The 20878-nt window shown below is 37.0% G+C and overlaps 1 protein-coding gene across 4 annotated transcripts in view; it reads left to right on the plus strand.

Moving 5' to 3' along the window:
* LOC150102972 (transmembrane channel-like protein 7) overlaps positions 1-20878 on the plus strand; it is a 482602-nt gene that overhangs the window by 192194 nt on the left and 269530 nt on the right. For all 4 annotated transcript variants that reach the window (XM_090398586.1, XM_090398588.1, XM_090398587.1 and 1 more), the window contains exon 5: positions 14528-14704. In XM_090398586.1, coding sequence (XP_090254712.1) covers positions 14528-14704 — 177 coding nt within the window. The remainder of the gene's footprint in view (positions 1-14527; positions 14705-20878) is intronic.

The raw sequence follows: 20878 nt of genomic DNA on the forward strand, positions 1-20878 counted from the left end.
TAAACGACCATCTTGACTCAACGTGCTTCCTAGATAAGTGAACTTCTTTACATTCTCAATTTGCTTATTGCAAATTTGTATCTTTGAGAATTCAATGTCTGATTTTGAGGTTATCATTGTTTTTGTTTTTTTATAGGTTTATGTATAATCCATATTTTTTTAATGTTCCGATATCGTTTTAAAGATCGATATCGTCAGCGAAACGTAAGTTATTTATTCTTAGTCCACCAAATATTATTCCAGTGTCATATTCATAAAAAGCTTCATCTATGACATATTCCAGAAAACAATTAAAAAAGAAGAGGGGACAAGATGCATCCCTGTCTTACCCTCCATTCTGCCTGGAACGGTTCACTGCTGTAATTTTTAATTTCAATTCTCATATCAGATGAGGAATAAAGAGATTTAATAATCCTAATGATTTTGTTGTCAATACCATAATGTTCTAAAATTTTTCATAATGCCTCGTGCCATATTGAGTCAAAAGCTTTTTGAAGGTCTAAGAAGTTGTGACAGAGATTATTTTGTTATGTTCTATGTATTTTTCACCTAGTATATGTATTGTAAAAATATGGTCGATTGTACTTCTGGACTTCCAGAAACCTGCTTGTTCATCTGATAGTCTGCTTGCTATTTTCTTTTCGATTCTTGACCATAGTATTTTTAACAGGATTTTACTTGGATGACTAATAAGGCTTTTGTTCTATAGTTGCTACATTTATTGCTGTTTCCCTTTTTAGGGATAGATACAAGGACAGAAGGCCAAGTCTCTGTGTTCCATACGTCCTGGAATAAATTTAGCAAGGTGTCTATGATGATGTCACCTCCTTCATGTATCAGTTCCACTGTGACACCATCACTTCCCGGTGATTTTCCAATTTTTGAGGAGCTAACTGCTGCAATAACTTCTTCTTCTAATATCGAGTAATCTCCTTCCTCCGAACCTCCTGGCAAAATTCCGTCCAAAATATCATTGGTCAGTTGAGGGTCCTTTTGAAAAAGCTTGATTGTGTAACATTTCCATCTATCAATTATTTTCTGGTTATCCGTGATAGGAGTTTCATCTTCATCTTCTATGCTCGAATTAATTGCGGTAAAAGGTTTGGTTAGCCTATTGATCATTTGAAAAGCACTTTTAGAATTATTTTTATTTAAGTCCTCTTCTATATTTTTGCATTCATCCAATATCCATAAGTTTCTAGCATGTTTGATTTCTTTTTTAATAATCTTAGTAATATTTTTATACTGTTCTCTATTATCACCACTATTAATATGAGATTTCAAATATCCTCTTTCGTCGCATAGGTCCAAAATATTGTTGGTTATCCATGGTTTATTTATTTTCCTTTTGTATCCAAGGATTTCTTGAGCTGTCTCAGTTATCTTTTGTGAGAATTATTTGGTTTTTGATTCGATTCTATTATGTTTCTTGAAGCTTGTGTCAAAAATTTGTTTTAATTTGTATTTATATAGTGTATTTATTTGGGGATCTTTTAATTTTTCTATAATATATCTTTTACGAGTTGATTTCGTAGGTAATCTTTCCCTCATTTTCATATTCACAGTTGTGATAACCATATTGTGGTCGCTGCCAATGTCGGCACCAGGAAATGATCTGGTTCTTGTGAGGTTGATGGAGTTTTTAAATCTTGTGCTTACGAGGATGAAGTCAATTTGGTTGTGTGTTTTACCATCGGGGGAAGTTCATGTCCATCTTCTGGAAGGTTTATGGGGAAATAGAGTGTTAGTAATGGTAAGTTCATTTTGTGAGGCAAAATTGATCAATTCAAAACCTCTTTCGTTTGTCTCCCCATAGCCATATGGTCCGACAAATGGGAGATAATCCTTGCTGATGTCTGTTCCAATTTTGGCATTCCAATCGCCCTGTACAATCAAAACATCTTTTCTATTCACTCCGGTGATTGTTGCATTAAGTTGACCATAAAACTTCTCTACTTCGGAGTCCTCGTGATCTGTGGTTGGGGCATAGACCTGTATGATGGTGATATTGAGTGGTTTTCCTCTCAGGCGGACTAGAGCAGTTCTACTATTGATAGGGTTGAATTCTATGACAGAATTTCGTGATGATTTGTGTATCAAAAACCCGACACCTTCCTTTCCGCTGCAGTCACATCCAGAGTAAAAAAGCAAATGTCCTTCATCTGTTGTTAGCTCTCCTGTTTTGGGCCATCAAATTTCACAAAGTCCCATAACAGTCCATTTATATCTTTTTAGTTTGTGTTGTAGTAATTTGAGTTGACCTGATTTTAGTAGAGTCCTAATATTCCAAGTTCCAGTCATTAAATGGTTGCAGAGTCTGAATCTGGATCCAGATTCAGATTCAGACTCTGAATCTGAATCTGGTAGCGCCATATTGTGGTAATGGTAGCGCCAGTCGCTAACTTCGCATTGCCATCCCTGGAGCTGCTACCAAATGGCAACGTGGACCTTGTTGAACCAGGCAACGTCCGAGCTGGCATGGTGTGCTGTGTTAAATCCTTCGCCATGAATGTCTAATGGGCAGTAAATTAAGACAGATGGTGCCAATCTCCTCTTCTGTCTTCGCCTGCTAGCATTTAGCTGGGCATAGTGGGATGGCCCTCACGCCCCTTGGGAGGCCCTACCAGGAGTAATGGTACTCCCGACGTGCTTCGCCCATCCCGCCCAAAGCCACCCCCCCCCCCCCCCCCGCCACGGTGAGGCAGCATAGCAAGACTTGGTGGGGGGGGGCTATTACTACTACTGCTTTATATATATATATGTGTATACTACTATTACTACTACTACTTTATATATATATATATATATATATATATAGTTTTATGAAGAATTAAATGACTAGAACCGAGATTTAAGTAAAAAGGTTTTAATATAAACACACTACTAGTTTCGGCCTGTAACAGCCTTCTTCAGATGACATTATAAAAGAAAAAACACTAAACATTGAGCGTTAAAAGACTATGAACAACACAGACAGTCTTTATACATAATTAGCATGAAAACGTTGTAGTTGTATTTGAAGCTGTTCTTTCGTTTGTTGCATTGTTGGGAGAGTGCGTGTTTGCTGCATCACGTGAACGCCAGTACATGATTACAGCTGAATGACTATCGGGGGGGTTGTAGCTTAAGTTGTTATTTAGATGAACAGGATTGAAGATGATTTCTCTAGATTCCACAATTTTTCTCTCTATTTCGTCACTGCAACGGAAGATGTTAGTAGATTTTTCCCAGCAGTCTTTGTGACTTTGGTTATCATCAGTAGGATTAGCTGAGAAAAGGATATGACTTGATAATGCACTCGCTTGCTGTCTCTTGTAAGTAATGTCTCTCATGTGTTCTTCCATATGCATTTCAACAGATTTGTCTGTCTGTCCGAAATAAGGAATATCACAGTCACACAATATTTTATATACACCAGGGTATTTGAGTTGATGATGACAAGGTTTTGCATGGCTAATTAAGAAACGGATCTTTGGAAGTGGAGTGAACAAGGTTCTGATATTGTATTTTTTTAGAACTTTTGCTAATTTGTGTGAAACAGTACTTATGTAAGGAATAGATATATTGCCTTTGAATCTATTTGTTTCTTCTGAGTGATGTCTAGGAGGATTAAGAAGGAATTTGTCAATGATTTTCTTGGAATATCCATTAACTTCGAAAGAAGTTTTCAGATGGTTTATTTCTGTAAGCAGTTCATTTGGGTCATCAAGAAGAGAATGGGCTCTATGTCCCAAGGTGGAAATTATTCCAAGCTTATGAGGAGGGAGATGATGAGACACTGTGCAGATATCTGTTGTTATGTGTGGGCTTTCTATATATTGGTATTTTTAGTTTACCAGAAGCTTCAACTCCAACAGCTTCAAATACACCAACAACGTTTTCATGCTAATTATGTATAAAAACTGTCTGTGTTGTTCATAGTCTTTTAACCCTCAATGTTTAGTGTTTTTTCTTTTATAATGTCACCTGAAGAAGGCTGTTACAGGCCGAAACAAGTAGTGTGTTTATATTAAAACCTTTTTACTTAAATCTCGGTTCTAGTCATTTAATTCTTCATAAAACTATGTATGTTAACCGAGTCAATGATCATTCTGTCATATATGTATATATATACATATATACATGCATATATGTATGTACGTATATATATATACGTACATACAGTACATATACATGCATTTATGTGTATACTACTACTACTTTATAGATATATATATATATATATATATATGTACATACATATATACATGCATTTATGTGTATACTACTATTACTACTACTACTTTATGTATTTATATATATACAGGGTGTTCGGGATAAATTTGACATATTTATAATTAATTATATTTTTCCGTAAGTTACATGTATTAACACACACTTCTCTTCATTTAAAAGTTTGGACCCTTCTTCATTCATATACAAGATGTCAGAAAGGATGGATAGCTGGAACCCACCTGAATCATGGAAGAGAATAACTTGTATCATGATGATTCGTGCCCGCCATCAAAATAAGGATATTACGACTGCTGCCCAATGCTCCCTGAATACAGTAAAAACAATCAGGCATGAACTAGAGACTTGCAATGGTGACTACGAGGATGTAGCAAGAAGAAAGATCCCTAGCAGACGATCTGATTGCGTTCGTACAGCAGAATTCCTCGCAAATCTGCAGGAACAGGTGTTGAAGAACCCTGGCATTGGAATTCGGGCTTTGTTCGTGGAGTTGCTAACTGTAGTCAAGCCCTGGATAACAAGGGTAGCCAATGGTAGGCCGTATATATGGCAGCAGGATTCGGCCCCTTGCCACACCTCTGGGAAAAGTCAAAAATGGTTGTCTGAAAATTTCTACGACTTCACCAGTCCAAATGTTTGGCCTCCAAACTCCCCAGACCTTAACCCCATGGATTATTTTGTATGGGGCGCAGTTGAAAAAGACACCAATCGCACTTCCAGTAATACAAAAGCCCAGTTAATGGATAAAATTAAAACAGTTTTTGCGGCCCTTCCCAGGGAGACTGTAGCATCAGCTTGTTCGAGGTTCCGAAGCAGAATTGAAGCTGTGATCGATGCTAATGGTGGTTATTTTGAGTAAATCTTGTTGATAGTATTGTAATTAACTCTGCCTGTAATGTTTTTTTGTCAATTCATTAAATTTAATAGATACAAAGAAGATTTTCTTTTTCCTTACGAAACTGTCAAATTTATCCCGAACACCCTGTATATATATGTACATACATATATACATGCATTTATGTGTATACTACTATTACTACTACTACTTTATGTATATGATCACTGATGATGTAATTTGTATTAACTTAAAATATATGCAAAATGTTCAGTTAAGTGATATATTTTCTTTCCTTCTAGTCAGTTTCCTGTTGAATTGTTACATTCTCTATAAAATTCATAAGTGAATGCAGGTATATATGCATTCATCAACAACCTTTGTGTGGTGATGATCACCACATATACCTGCCCATACTCAAAATCTGTGATTTTCTGCATGGAACATGGTATTATTATTATTATTACTAGTAGTAGTGCTTAAACTGTTACATTAGAAGATGCATACATGTATCCCTGCATGGTACGAGCTGAGACCACAATGATCAGTACACTGAGATGGGTATTGGGAGGCTAGAGCGTTTGATCCTCTAACTTTGTAGGGTGCTCAACCATATTATTATTATTATTATTATTATTATTATTCAGCCCTCCATGGAGTCAAAAGACTCATCGCCGGAGGTCCTTCCTAAGAAACACAAAGTCTATCAAGACTCATCGAGGGGAGGTCCCCCCCCCTAAGAAACACACACTCTATCATACCACTCATTGACCGTTCTTGCTCTCACCACTCCATCAGGCAATGCATTCTATGGTTCAACCACCATCCATGCAAAGAAACCACTCCTCACCCTCTTGCTCACAGTTTCCTTTCGTAACTTCAAGGAATGGCCTCTTGTCATCATCCTTCCTGCTGTTCAACAAGCAAAAGAACTCCCCAGTGTCAACCCTGTAACCACCTCTCAACAGCTGAGGGAATGTGGACTCTGCAGTCCACATTCCCTCAGCCGATCCGCATAACTATCATTGTACAGTACTGAAACCATCTTTGTTATCTGCCTTTGTACCCTTTCCACAGTTAATTTATCTCCTTCAAATCCTGGGGACCAAATCTGAGAACAATAGTCCAAATGTGGTCTGATCAGGGTCTTATACAGCGGAATGATAACTGTTTTATCTCTGCAGGTCGGTGTCCTTCTCATTATTGCAGCAATCCTCTGTGTTACTTTCGCCACCTTTGCAATATGTCCCCTAAATTTCAGGTTTCTATCAATCATCAACCCTGGATCTCTTGTCTCCCCTACTTCCTCCAGTATAACTTCTCCCATAGAGTATGCAGTGTCCCATCGATGTTTCCCAAACCTCAAGACCTTACATTTTGCTGCATAAAACCAAAACCCCCATTCATTTGCCCATCTGTTTAGCTTATTCAGATCCTCTTGCAGGGCTGCTGCATCTACACTATTACTAATAATCCTTCCCAGCTTCACATCATCTGCAAACAACTGAATATCCCCTTGCAATCCACTGACAATGTCATTGATATAAAGGTTAAACAATATAGGTCCCAGTACTGAGCCCTATGGGACCCCACTTGTAACCCTCTGCTTCCTTGAAATTGCCCCACCATACACAACTCTCTAATACCTATTGGACAGCGAATCCTGAATCCAGTTGACTAATCTGACATCCAGACCCATGTTCTGCAACTTAAATATCAGCTTATCATGTGGCACCCTGTCAAATGCCTTCGCTAAGTCTAAGAAAATTGCAGTATATGCCTTTCCCTCATCTAATGCTCTTGTAACTTTATCATAAAAGGCTAGCATATTGCTAAAACAAGAGCGCCCTTTCACAAATCCATGTTGACTCTCATAGATAACATTACCTTCATCTGCCCAATTGTGTATACGGTCCTTCACTACTTTCTCCAAGATCTTACTAATTTGTGTGTTATCAGTAGTTAGTAAGATCTTGGAGAAAGTAGTGAAGGACCGTATACAGAATTGGGCAGATGAACTGGTCTATAATTAGACATTTCCAGTCTGCTACTACTGCCCTTATGCAATGGCCCTAATCTTACCTTCCTTCCATTCCATGGGCACCTATCCAGCAGCCAGAAATTCATTGAAAAGCCAGGTCAAAGGTACTGTCAGTTCCCTAACACATTCTCTCAAAACATGTGGTGAAATACCATCCAGTCCCACAGCTTTACTGACATCCACAGTACTCAGTATTTGAAACACACACTCCTCCTGTACTTCTAAACCTTAAACCTGCCCTATCCCTCTAGTATTCAAATTGACTCCTCCAGGATGAAATACTCCAATAAAGTGTTCATTGAACATTTCTACTACGTTCGCTGCATCAGTCACTCTATTCCCATTTTTATCCCACAATATCATTCTTCCACAGTCATTTCTGCTACTACTGGGCACATATCTAAAAAATTCCCTAGGATTTTCTTTTGATCTTAGGGCTAATCTCCTCTCATATTCCAGTTTCGTCTTCCTTACCATACTAATCACTCTTCTGGCCTGTGTCTTATATTCTTCATGCAGTTTCTCTTCACCTGTCTCATTATATCTCTTCCATAGCCTCTTTTTTGCATGCAATTTCTGTTTAATATTGTTTATCATCCACTTTACTCCAAATTGTGTCCTCATGTTCACTCGTGGTATACAACTTACCATTGCTGCTAACGAATATTCTTTCATAATTTCCCACACACTAATGCTATCCCGGCCTTCTAATTCCTCCCTCCAGGAAACTTCCCCAAGATGACATCTTAGACTATTATAATCACCTGCCTTATAATTCCACATATGTTCCCATCTCTTTGATACTCCTGCATGTCAATTCATTTTCCAAGTCAAAACAATATGGTCACTCTCTCCAACTGGTGGGAGCCATGTCATTATCAACTCTTCTGATGCTATAACCAAATCCAAAACTCTCGAACCTCTTGTTCCCTCTATTACATGTTTACTAAGACATTTGTCCCTCAAGAATTCTAGAAATTCCATTTCATTATTGCTACATGCATCTTCCTCTCCCCAGTTTATACTACTGTAGTTAAAATCTCTCATAACAATCATTCTTCTTGCACTTGCCAAACTCAACTGTCTAAACATTTCCTGGTCCCCACCCTCTGTACTCCTGGGTCTGTAGCAACACCCCACTAAATATTCTGTCTTTCTTGCAGATTTTAACTAAGATATTAGATAAGACCAGAGAGAAAGAATAAAGATAACGTACATATTCCACATGGAATAGCGTAGCATTTTAAAAATTTGATAGTTTCCCTCTGAGTTCTTGAAGTTTATTGTGGGAACATACATTATACGGATGCCAACAGGCAGGGTGTTCATCTGAATTATGTATTTGTGGTCTGTATTACTTAACTTTTTCAATAACAATAAATAGAATACTCAGCCATTCTTATAAAATTTTTTGCGAATGAATTTGGAAACATTTTTTTAAAACAAAATTTTTTTTTTTTTTTTTACGCAACACCTCCAGGGGTTCCAAAGACTTATCGAGGGAGGGCACCTACTCTACAGCTCTCCATTTCCACCACTCAGTTCATGAACTACAACAATCTGCAAGTACCATCATCAACTACACCATTGCCATCTACTGCTGACCAGCAGCACCAGTATTTACACAGATAATCACAAACATCCATGCGCACAGCGTGATTTTAACCCGCATTATATATTTTCCTTCCTTCCTTTCAGATACACTAACCACTCAGCCAACCAGGCCAGCAAAAGGCTTAGAAAAAGTTCCTGTAGTCATCGACTAGAATTGGACTGATGACCCTCTTTCTTCAGACAGTTTAGCATTGTAGAATGCAAACACCATTTTCACTGAGCTACATAGGCGCTCATAAAAAGTTAGATTTTTATTATTACATGACACCTCCAAGGAGACCAATGACTCATCACAGGAGGTCATTCTACTGTACAATGCACATACAACTATACACCATGTTGGAGGCTTAATGGAAAGTATACAGTAATCAAAAAGGATAAACATAGGTTTAATACTTCCTATATTTCGTCCTATTCACTAGGACATCTTCGGGATTACAAAAACAACTAATGTAACATGAACACAAATATCATACAATACTAAACCCAACCACGTGGGTGACACTAAAGTCCTATCTAGGTGGAGCGCCCTCTAATGGCAGTTGTAGGTGACCTGGAATGTATGGTGGGACCTCTGGTGTTGAGTATTTCCCAAATCTTTGGAAGCTTAATGCAACTGTGTTTATTAAGATTTGGTTGATTTCTGAGAGCTGCTGCTGCTTCTAGGAATAGTCTCTCTTTCTTGAATTTGCTGTGGTGGAGCATGGTGGTTTTCTTCCAAGAGACTCTGTGGATAGTGTCCAAGACATGGTCAGCCAAGTCTGACTGACCATAGTTGTGTTTACAGATGTAAGACGTGTTATTCCAGGCAGATGGATGCTAATCTTCCTGTCTGTCCAAAGTACGCCAGCCTACAGGAACAGGGTACTTCGTAAACTCCAGGCAGAGGGAGCTCATGTTTAGTAGAACGGATAAGGGTAGCAAGTTTGCGGTGGGGCTTATATGCTGTGTGTAGGTTGTACCTTTTTAGAATCTTGGCTATTTTTTGGGATGTGCCACAGATGTAGGGTATGGTGATGGCATTTTTAAACTCTTGTTGAAGAGAAGGACGGGGAGTGGGGAAGGTACTGATTATTTTTTTGATACTGTGATCGCTGTAGCCATCAGAGAGGAAAGTGCTGTGTATGTGGTTAAGCTCAGTAGTGAGGGCAGTTCCACTGGAACAAAGATTGTGGGATCTCTCGGTAAGAGTTTTAATAATGCCATATTGTCGAGAGAGGTGGTGGTGGGAAAGTTTGTGAATGTATCTGCCTGTGTATGTGGGTTTTCTGTATACAGTGAAGGCAAGTGTACCATTAGGCAGGTGTGTAACTAAGGTGTCTAGGAAGGGTAAACAATTGTTCTTTTCCTTTTCTATAGTAAACTGGATTCTTGGATGTAGGCTGTTGAGATAACTGAGGAAGGAGTCTAACGTGTCTTAAGATATCTAGATGATGTGTTCTCTATTTGGCCTCATGGCCAAATAGAGAACACATCATCTAGATATCTTAGCCAGATAGAAGGTTTTAGTGGGGCTGAGTCTAGGGCTCTTTTTTCAAAATCTTCCATATAAAAATTGCCAAGAGGGAGTGAGAGGGGGGAATCCATGGTGGTTCCCTCAATCTGCTTGTAGATTTTGTTCTTCCAAGATAAATACCCAGAGTTAATGGCAAAGGAAAAGAGATCTAAGATGTCTGACGGAAAAACGTTTTCTAAGAGAGATAAGGTGTCAGTTAAGGGAATATTGGTAAACAAAGAGGAGATATCAAAGCTTACCAATATGTCTGCATTTAAAGTGGGTCGAGTTTTTTATATAGCATGTGGACAAATATCATACAATACTAAGCCCAACCACTTGGGTAACATTAAAGTCCTATCTAGGTGGAGCACCCTCTAAGGGCAGTTGTAGGTGGCCTGGAATGTAAGGTGGGACCTCTGGTTCGACTCTTTCCTCAGTCATCTCAACAGCCTACATCCAAGAATCCAGTTTACTATGGAAAAGGAAAAGAACAATTGTTTACCCTTCCTAGACACCTTAGTTACACACCTGCCTAATGGTACACTTGCCTTCACTGTATACAGAAAACCCACACACACAGGCAGATACATTCACAAACTCTCTCACCACCACCTCTCTCAACAATATGGCATTATTAAAACTCTTACCAAGAGAGCCCACAATCTTTGTTCCAGTGGAACTGCCCTCACTACTGAGCTTAACCACATACACAGCACTTTCCTCTCCAATGGCTACAGCGATCACAGTATCAAAAAAATAATCAGTTCCTCCCCCACTCCCCCATCCTTCTCTTCAACAAGAGTTTAAAAATGCCATCACCATACCCTACATCTGTGGCACATCCAAAAAAATAGTCACGATTCTAAAAAAGTACAACCTATACACAGCATATAAGCCCCACCGCAAACTTGCTACTGTTGTGTCCTGAATAAGCTGTGAAATGCTTATTACAAAATATTCAGGTCACAACTTTAATATAACTATAGGCAGAGAAATATGGAACGTTGGCAATTGAAAAATGTAAGCAGTTTACAAGTGCAAAACTATTAAAATTTAGGAAATGTATGAAATTGTATACTGACCCTTTATATGTAATCTGTATTAAGTGTGGGCCAGACATAGAGATCCGTGTAAGCTCAAAAATCCACTTAAGAAAACCAGTCTCTTGTACAAAAATAGCAAAGCCTATGAGTCAGGGTTCAAGGGTCACTTTTGCCGTCCTGTAAAATTAATAAGAAAGGAAGGAAGTATCCGGAAAGAGAAATCTAAGCGTTTTCCTGGAAGGGAAAGCAGGCACACGTGCGATTTAAAATAGAGGGAGCTAAGGAGATCAACGTTAGCTCACGTGACCGCGTTGGCGCGCGTGACGAAGATCGAGATTTCCGCGAGAAAAAAGTTGAATAAAAGGGTCAAGCGTCCAACACTCGCTCTCTTTTTTGGTTCCAGTTTCCAGGGTCCGGACGTGGGCTGAATCCCACTCCTACGGAGGGCCAGGATGCCTTCGGAGGTATGAGTTCTGTCGCAGCGTACCTAAGGGGGCTAGCTATTTCCTTGGACTGGGAAAGCTATGCTTTGTTGTGCGATGAAAGAGTCTCGGAGATGCCGTCCGATATGTCGCAGCGTACCTATTTCCTTGGATTAGGAAGGCTATGCTTTTTTCGTGCGATGGAGGAACTAAATTGAAGCCGTCCATTCTAGGCGATGTTACTGTGCCACCTCCCAGTTTTCCCACGGAAATTCTACTCGCACAGATCTACGGAAGATACCCTCTAAAGCAAATATATCTGAAGGCCTTGATGACTAGACATGGCTGGGACAAGTCTCAAGAATTCAAGAACAGAAATGGTAATGTAGGTTTTTGAAATACTAATTCCAGTTGTAGAAGAGAGTGAATTTCCTGTGTGAACATTTATAGTGGACTGAACTTAAAGGACTGTAAGAGTAACCTACAACTAGGTATATGTCCGAAACAATGTTAAGAATTGTTTGCCCACGTGGCCGAATAGATATAAGATTATGTTAAACTAAAAGTGTAATTGTGCTGATGTGTTCACTGATGGCCGCGCGTATCCGAATGGTTTAATGATAACCTATGAATTTTACTTTATGATTGTATTTAAGGTTATTGAGATTTAATATGTGTGATTAGTACAAATTAACTAGAAGAGAGTGAATTTCCTTTGTGAACATTTATATTGGACTGAACTTAAGGAACTGTAAGAGTAGCCTACAACTAGATACGTGTCATAAACAGTGTAAAGAATTGTTTGCCCAAGAGGCCGAATAGATACAAGATTATGTTAAACTAAAAGTGTAATTGTGCTGATGTGTTCACTGATAGCCACGTGTATCCGAATGGCTTAATGATAAACTATGAATTTTACTTTATGATTGTATTTAAGGTTATTAAGATTTAGTATGTGTGATAAGTACAAGTTAATTAGAGCTTTTGATCTGAGTTGAGTGCAACCATATTATCCTGTTTTGAAATGTATTATAGTGTATCACCTTAAAGCTCATTAAATTGTTTCATTCATGTACTTGCCTGATCTGCCTATGTTATATGAATTCAAAACTACCGCTCATAAAAATAACAACGAACCAAGCGGGATTAAACCCATGAGTACTAAAGCAATAAGTTAGCCGCGACTGTAAGAAAGAAAAGGACAAGCGGGGGGGGGAGATAAATTTATGCTTGATCATTAACTCTCTGAAAGGGTCGCCCTGAACAAGAATCCTTTCTACCCAGGTATTAGCTGGTGCAGTATAAATATAAATGTGTCAATACTTATAGGGTGAACTTCTTCAGATTGTTTGTTTAGGACATAGAGAGGCCAATAGGACTGCAAAACACTGAAGGAGAGAATATTTGATTGTAGAGTTTAAATTATAAGGGATAAATATGTATAAGTAAGGTACAGTGTTAGACGAGTTTTGAATTTAAGAAAGATAGAATACTGGATTAGTTAAGAAAGGGTAGATAAAAGGTAAACAACTAATTAAGTAAAGAAATAGCAAACAAGATAAGAAAAGGGCAATAACATAAATGCCGGAGTCGAGAGGATAGTTAAGATAAAAACAAGAGATTCATCATAACACTACCCTTATCCGTTCTACTAAAGATCAGCTCCCTCCTCTCTCTCTCTCTCTCTCTCTGCCTGGAGTTTAGAAAGTACCCTGTTCCTATAAGCTGCCATACTTTGGACAGACATGCAGATCAGTATCCATTCGCCTGGAGGAACACAAGTCTTACAGTCTTACATCTGTAAACACAACTATTGACACTATCCACAGGGTCTCTTGGAAGAAAACCACCATGCTCCACCACAGCAAATTCAAGAAAGAGAGACTATTCCTAGAAGCAGCAGCAGCTCTCAGAAACCAACCAAATCTTAATAAATACGGTTGCATTAAGCTTCCGAAGATTTGGGAAACACTCATCACCAGAGGTCCCACCTTACATTCCAGGTCATCACCTACAACCGCTCTTAGAAGGCGCTCCACCTAGATAGGACTTTAGTGTCACCCACGTGGTAGGGCTTAGTATTGTATGATATTTGTGTTCATGTTACATTAGTTGCTTTTGTAATCCCTGAAGATGTCCTAGTGAATAGGACGAAATATAGGAAGTATTAAACCTGTGTTAATCCTTTCTGAGTGCTATATACTTTCCATTAAGGCTCCAACATGATGTCCTCACATCACTTGAGCCTCTACACACGACAACTATACACAACTACCATCAACTCCATGTACCACCCATCACTACGAAGAACAGTATTTCAGTATTTATTGTCTGTAAATTGCTTGTGTTCTTATGGCTGATTTATGTGTATGCAGGAAGAAAATCCCAATTTTCCAGGTGAAAATCCTGCTGCATCCAAATGAGGTTGGCTAACTCACCTTCAGTTGAAAGAGCCCATACATCACAACAAGAATCATCACTTCGATTGAAAAACAGCCCAAGAATCAAACTTGGGCTGTTTTTCAATCGAAGGACGCAGTGTACCATCATTCTTCCAATTTCACTATGGAGGCATTATAATTTTGCCTCTGTGAGATTGTGTGTTCTGCATCGAAAGAATGGCAGTAGAAAAAAATTTATTTTCTCTATTAATTTTGGAAAATAACTTTATTTATATAAAGCATTTTTGCTTTATTTATTTTTTTTAAATGAAGATAATTGAGTACTTTTACTATTGTAATTGTGTAGTCATTTGTGTTTGTAAATGCATGCTTTAAATAAATTTCATGTTGTGTTCTCTTCTGTCTTTACAAATAAGAATATTTGATATGTTTTTTTAAGCTTCTTATTGATGATGAAATTTCAACATCTCAGGAAAGGAAACAAACCCTAAGAGAAATGAATCAGAGTCTAACATTAAAGCGAGAAGTTAGAGCTCGATTAAAACAAACAGAAGAACAAGCACAAAAAAGTACAAAGCTTACATGCTGGACTCGATTGAAATATCGAATTGCTATGGTAACTTTTTTCTAATTAGTATTTTGCATCTAGCGGAACATGTAATAAATGAAGAATCAAAAGCTTCAAGTAACGATTTAGTTGTCAAATTTTTAATGAAGCTTGTGCAATTATAACTTTTATTATACACATGTATTCACAAGAATATATTAATTTTATTACTGCAAATATTTCAACCACAAACTAAATGGTCATCATCAGTGCATCAGTATAATCACAAGGGGAAGCTACAACAAAGAATGTTGATCCTATTTACAGCTATGAGCCACATGGTGGATACTACCTAGTAGGTGGTTATAGTAAAATAAGATTACAGTTAAAGTCCAAATTTAAAATTAAGTGATTTGAAATAAAATAAAATTTAATTAGATAATGAAATGATAGCATTGTATTAATTTTAAATAATAATAATAATTAAAATGAGGTGGGGGGAACATGATTGCTTGCCATTTATGAGGATGAGACTCTCCCAAATCTTGGTAATAGAGGGAGACAGTTATTCCAATTTAAATTTGGCCACTGTAGAAGTGCTTCAGCACTCTTTATATAACCGCTCAAACCGAAACCTGCACTAATGTAAAAGGTGAGCATTGGACCATAGGATATCATAGTCATTGTCAACTCCATGGTGAGCTAGGCCAGATTTTTCAGGTCTATTGTTGCTAATATAAGATTGGTGTTCTTGTATTCATTTTTCAACATCCTGCTTTACCTAAATATATGTGGAAGTGCTCACATTGAACTTGGTAAACACCAGGGAGAGAGAGAGAGAGAGAGTGAGATAGGATGTGGGGACTTTTTATCTTTTGTGGATGGTAACCAAAAGGAGATTTTGTTGATAAGAAAAAAGTAGGAACTAAATTAGAAATTATATATTTTAAATATGGACTGTCCTACAGCACATCTCCAAAGTTGCAGCAAAAAAAGAATTCACAAAAGTAAAAAGCAAACACCTAAAGAAATTTGAACTACTACAACAGCGCCAACATATGAAGTCCCGACCGCAACTTTGACGAGACCACGTGGTGGTAAACCTATCGTCGGAAACACTCACTGAAGAAGCCAAGAATGCTCTCAGTTTAGGACATAACTTTGCCGTCGCACCCAAACAAATTCCTAAACTCGAAATTATGATGAAAGTAGAACGGGGTATCCACGATCTTCCGCCAGCAATGGCCAATAACGTACGACTAGACATAGCAAGTATTATAAACAAGTCTAAGCCTCCAAAAAGCAATATGCCACCTAAGCAAATAACTGCCCTAAAAAAGTTATATAATAATAAAAATATTATTATTACAAAAAGCCGATAAAGGAAATGCAACAGTTATGCAACAGTTATCATGAATAAAGAAGAGTATAACAGAAAAATGCAAGATCTCATATGTGACAGTTCCACATATCAAATTATACATCGAGACCCTACGATGTCGTAAAAGAAAAAAGTCCGAAAATTACTGAAAAAAGTGACATCATGGCCCAAAGAAATCATCAGGAAAATAAAACCAATTCATGTTAAAACACCCCGTATTTATGGATTACCAAAAATCCACAAAACTAATATTCCCCTATGCCCCATAGTTGATAGCATAGATAGTCCCACATATAAACTGGCCCGGCATTTAGCTAAGTCGCTTGCCCCTCTTACTGGCAACTCCTCTACTTTTGTAAAAAAATTCAATCCATTTCAAAACACTGGTTAAAAATCTAATCCTAAAAAATTCAGACATAATGGTTAGTTTCGATGTCACCTCCTTATTTACCAATATACCACTTATAGACACTCTTGATTTAATCAAGTCTAAATTTCCCCCAGATATTTTTGAATTATTTCAATTTACCATGAATGCAGGTTACTTTACATGCGGGGGGGGGGGGGGGAGGGGAATTCTACAAACAGATTAATGGTACTGCTATGGGTTCCCCCCTCTCGCCCCCGTTAGCAAATTTTTACATGGAACACTTTGAAAACAAAGTACTTACCACAGCTACATACAAGCCACAAGTGTGGTTGCGCTATGTAGATGATGTGTTTACCATCTGGCCCCATGGACAAGACACTTTGGATGCTTTTGTCACCTACCTAAACAGCCAACACTCCAAAATTCACTTCACAGTAGAAAAAGAATCAAATAACTGTTTACCATTTCTTGACACATTAGTCACCCACCTTTCAGATGGATCACTTTCTTTTTCTATTTACAGAAAGCCTACACACACAGGAAGATACCTATATAAACAATCACATCATCATCCAGTCCAACAGTATGGCATTTTAAAAACACTTACACACAGAGCCAGAGCCATTTTTTCTAACGATACAGCTCTGACCACTGAACTCCAGTACCTGCGCCATACATTCTTAGCCAACGGCTACAATCCCTACAAAATAGATAAAATACTACATAGGCCCATTACTTTGCCCTCCCCTAATACACAAGAATACAACATGACCATTTCTATTCCCTATATCATAGGTACATCGGAAAAGATAGCCAAAGTATTGTTGAAACATGGCCTTTGCACCACCTTCAAACCTCATGTCAAGCTGGCAACTCTGATCCGCTCGCCAAAGGATAAACTTCACCCTTTTATGGCCTATTATGGGCAAACAGGAAGATCAGTGAACATCCGCCTGGAAGAACATGAAAGATACATTTGCTACTATTACTATGGCAAGTCGGGACTGGCAGACCAAGCTTTGGACACTCCTTCACACAGGATTAGATGGAGGAAAACGAATGTGCTATTTAGGAGTCGTTATAGATCTGAAAGATTATTTTTTGAGTCAGCAATGGCTTTGAAGAATTCTCCCAACCTTAACAAATATGGTTGCATTAATTTGCCAAAAATTTGGGAGACTGTTATCCTAAGAAAAACTCCTGAATAACTGCTGTGTTTTTTTTTTGTTTTTTTTCGTTAGAGGGCGCCAAAAATAGGACTTTAGATCTTTTGTCTTTTGCAATTATATTGTTTCACTCACTCAGTGTCGCGTTTACTGTGTGTTGTGCTCTGATGATGCTGAGTTGAAAATCAGCGAAATATTAGCGTTAATAAAACATCTTTGTTGATAAAAGTGTTTGTGGTGTTGTTAATACCGTGAAAAATAAGTCATGAAGATCTGATAATGTTGGAGTCTTGACAAGTAACAGACTGATTTGGAGGAAAATTGTAGATAGGAAGCTAGTAAAGATGTAATTTTTTTCATGTAGTACTATCACATCCTGTACACCCCTTGAGGGTACATGGCAGGAATTTGATGATGATGATCTTTTCAGGATCTTCACACTCATCTAAGAGATGCTTGCAATGTATGGCGAGTCCCTATCCCATATATCAGTGGTGTTCAACCTTTTTTACTACGCGATCTACTTTTCTATAAAAAGTTATTCGGTGATCTTCTCTCTTATATAGATCACGTTCCCCCAACCTGATATCTTATTATGCACAAATAAACAACTAAAAAAAATACACAACTAAAAACTATATTTGTTTATTTAAAGATTTATTTATCACTTTTAAATATTTTAATACAACAAATATTTTAATACTACAAAAAAATATATATATATATATTGGAATAAAATATTTATTTCTCTATTTTGAAAAACCAAAGTTAGAAAAAACAACAGATTGATTACAAACTCGCATGTTACAGGAAATGCTGGTTGATAAAAAAGAAAAAAAAGTTAATGTAAAATTTGGCATTGTTTGGGCCTTGCAATATTTTCATAGTCAAGTTGATATGAAGAAGTGGCCAATCGCAGACAATCATCCAAATGATCATTTGTAATTTGGTTTCTTAATTGATTTTTTATGACAGTCATATTTGAAAAAGTGGATTCTGACAAGTATGTCGATCCGAAACACGGCAGAATTTTTCGCGCTATATCAGTTAATATTGGGAATTTTTCATGTGCATTCTTCCAAATGACTTCATTATTTATTGATTTTAAATGTAAACTATTATGAATGTTTATTATCTCAAGTTCTACTTCAGTTTGATTTATATCAAACAACCCACTAATTTTATTTGAAATTTCTGTGATGTTCAAGTTTTCTTGAAATTGATTATTGATAAAAGATACAATCATTTTAGTTTTATTAAAATCTTTAAATCTTGAATTTATTTCTTCCTCAACTAATTCTATTTCACAAATAAATTCTTTTAAATCATAACGAAGCATTTCTTGATTTCGTTCAAAAAATTTTAATAAATATGGAAGATGTCTAAATTTGCAGTCATTTATATTTTTCTTTAATAAAAGTAAGTATTGTTGGAAAGTTTTTATTGAACTTATTTTATTGAACATGTAAATTAAATTTTTATCTCTACCTTGTAACTCTAAATTTAAATTGCTTAATTTCGTACAGAAATCTACTAAAAATGATAAAGTGTAACAACCATCTTTTATCACTCAATTGGGGATAAATATCTCCTTTTTCATCAAGAAAAGTTTTTATATTTAATTAACACAAGAAATCTTTCTAAAAATTGACTTCAGCTGAGCCAGCGAACATTATTGTACAACAGAAGTTCCCTATCATCATCTGCCTGTAATTTAAATAACCACCGTTGCAGGGCTTTTCCTCGAACAGAATTTACAATTTTAAATGTAATATCCAAAACATATTTTGTGTTTAATCTTTTAATAAACAGTACTTGTTGTTGAATAATACAGTGGTACGTTAAAAAATCTGGATATTTGTCATAATTTTTACATAATGAAATGAAGCCTGAATTATTACCTATCATTGCAGGAGCACCATCAGTAGTAATAGACACAAGTTTAAAAAGTGGAAGTTTGTGTTGTTTCACAAATTTATCAAATGCTGAAAAAATGTCTTCTCCCCTAGTCCTTCCCATTAATGGTATAATTTTCAAAAGTTCTTCGTTACTTGAATAATCTTGAAATACCATGCGAATAAATACCATTAACTGAGCAATATCAGTTAAGTCGTTTGATTCATCAAATTGTAATGAAAACGCAACACACTGGTGAATGTCTGACATTAACCTGGCCTGGAAACTTTTCTCTGGCAATTGGAACTCTTCCTTTCGGCAATTTGAAACCTTGTCTGCAGCCTAGAAGTAGTCTCTCTCTCTAGCGATGTCTCGAACCAAGAAGCTCCTTTCTGGAAGCAGGAAACTCCTCTCTCAAGCAACGTGGTTCCGGGCAGTCTCTCTGACGGTGACTCTGGACCGAGTAGTCTCCTCTCTGATAGCAATTCTGGAACCGGGACCCCTTCTGCTTGCTTCAGTCCCTTTTTATTAGGCCTCCTCTGAGACCTCGCATGGTTTGGCAACCCCCCAAAGAATTGGTATGAGTCTTCATCTTAGTCATCTTCAAGTTCAGCATGCCTTTCGTTCTCCTCTGCTTCCTTTTGATTGTAAGTTGCTGGCCATTGGAAAGTTGTTTGAACTCTTTTTGACTGACTTCAGAGATGTTTACACTTAGAGCCTGCAAGCCTTTCTCATACATATAAGTTTCAATAACAATCTTTCTAATGCTGCCATGTACAACTTCAGCAACAAAAACATTGCCTTTGTTTTTAACACACTAACATATTCTTATTAAAGCAGTATATACAGTTAGCTTCAAAAGAGTTATTTACAAAAACATCTAATACAAACTATACCGAGACAAACAAAGTTTATTTTTTTACAATATTCACATGGGACTTAACCTAAGTAAAAAATCGAAGTAATGTGCTTTGGAATATTTAAGCTACAATCGAGTTTTTACACTTTGCTTATAATCATATTCACTCGGCTCACTGTTTGACTTCCACTGATCCAAATTAATTCATTTACCGGGACTTGACAATTTTAACGAAAAATAAATAAACATTAGCAATACACTTAAAACAAATTAAAAATAATAGAAAATAATGATAAATAAAATATTATGTTTTCAGTTTTAATTAAATTTGTAAGTTAGGAGGAATACACAAGAGATCAACCAAAAATTGCTCCACGATCAACTGGTTGAACACCCCTTCTATATATTATTGTTGTTGTGACGTTCTCTTCATGTTGTGTTCTAATCCGCCATCTTATTACTAGTCACTTTCATAAAATAAAACACAACTAATTGTAAATTGATCACTAATCCAAGGGTAGAGAAATTTCTATTATACTGCGCCACTCTATCCTTAGATAAGTCTATATGA

The sequence above is a fragment of the Typopeltis vanoorti genome, chromosome 9, assembly GCF_054136105.1.
Source record: "Typopeltis vanoorti isolate ZY-2024b chromosome 9, IOZ_Tvanoo_1.0, whole genome shotgun sequence".
NCBI classification, from domain to species: domain Eukaryota; kingdom Metazoa; phylum Arthropoda; class Arachnida; order Uropygi; family Thelyphonidae; genus Typopeltis; species Typopeltis vanoorti.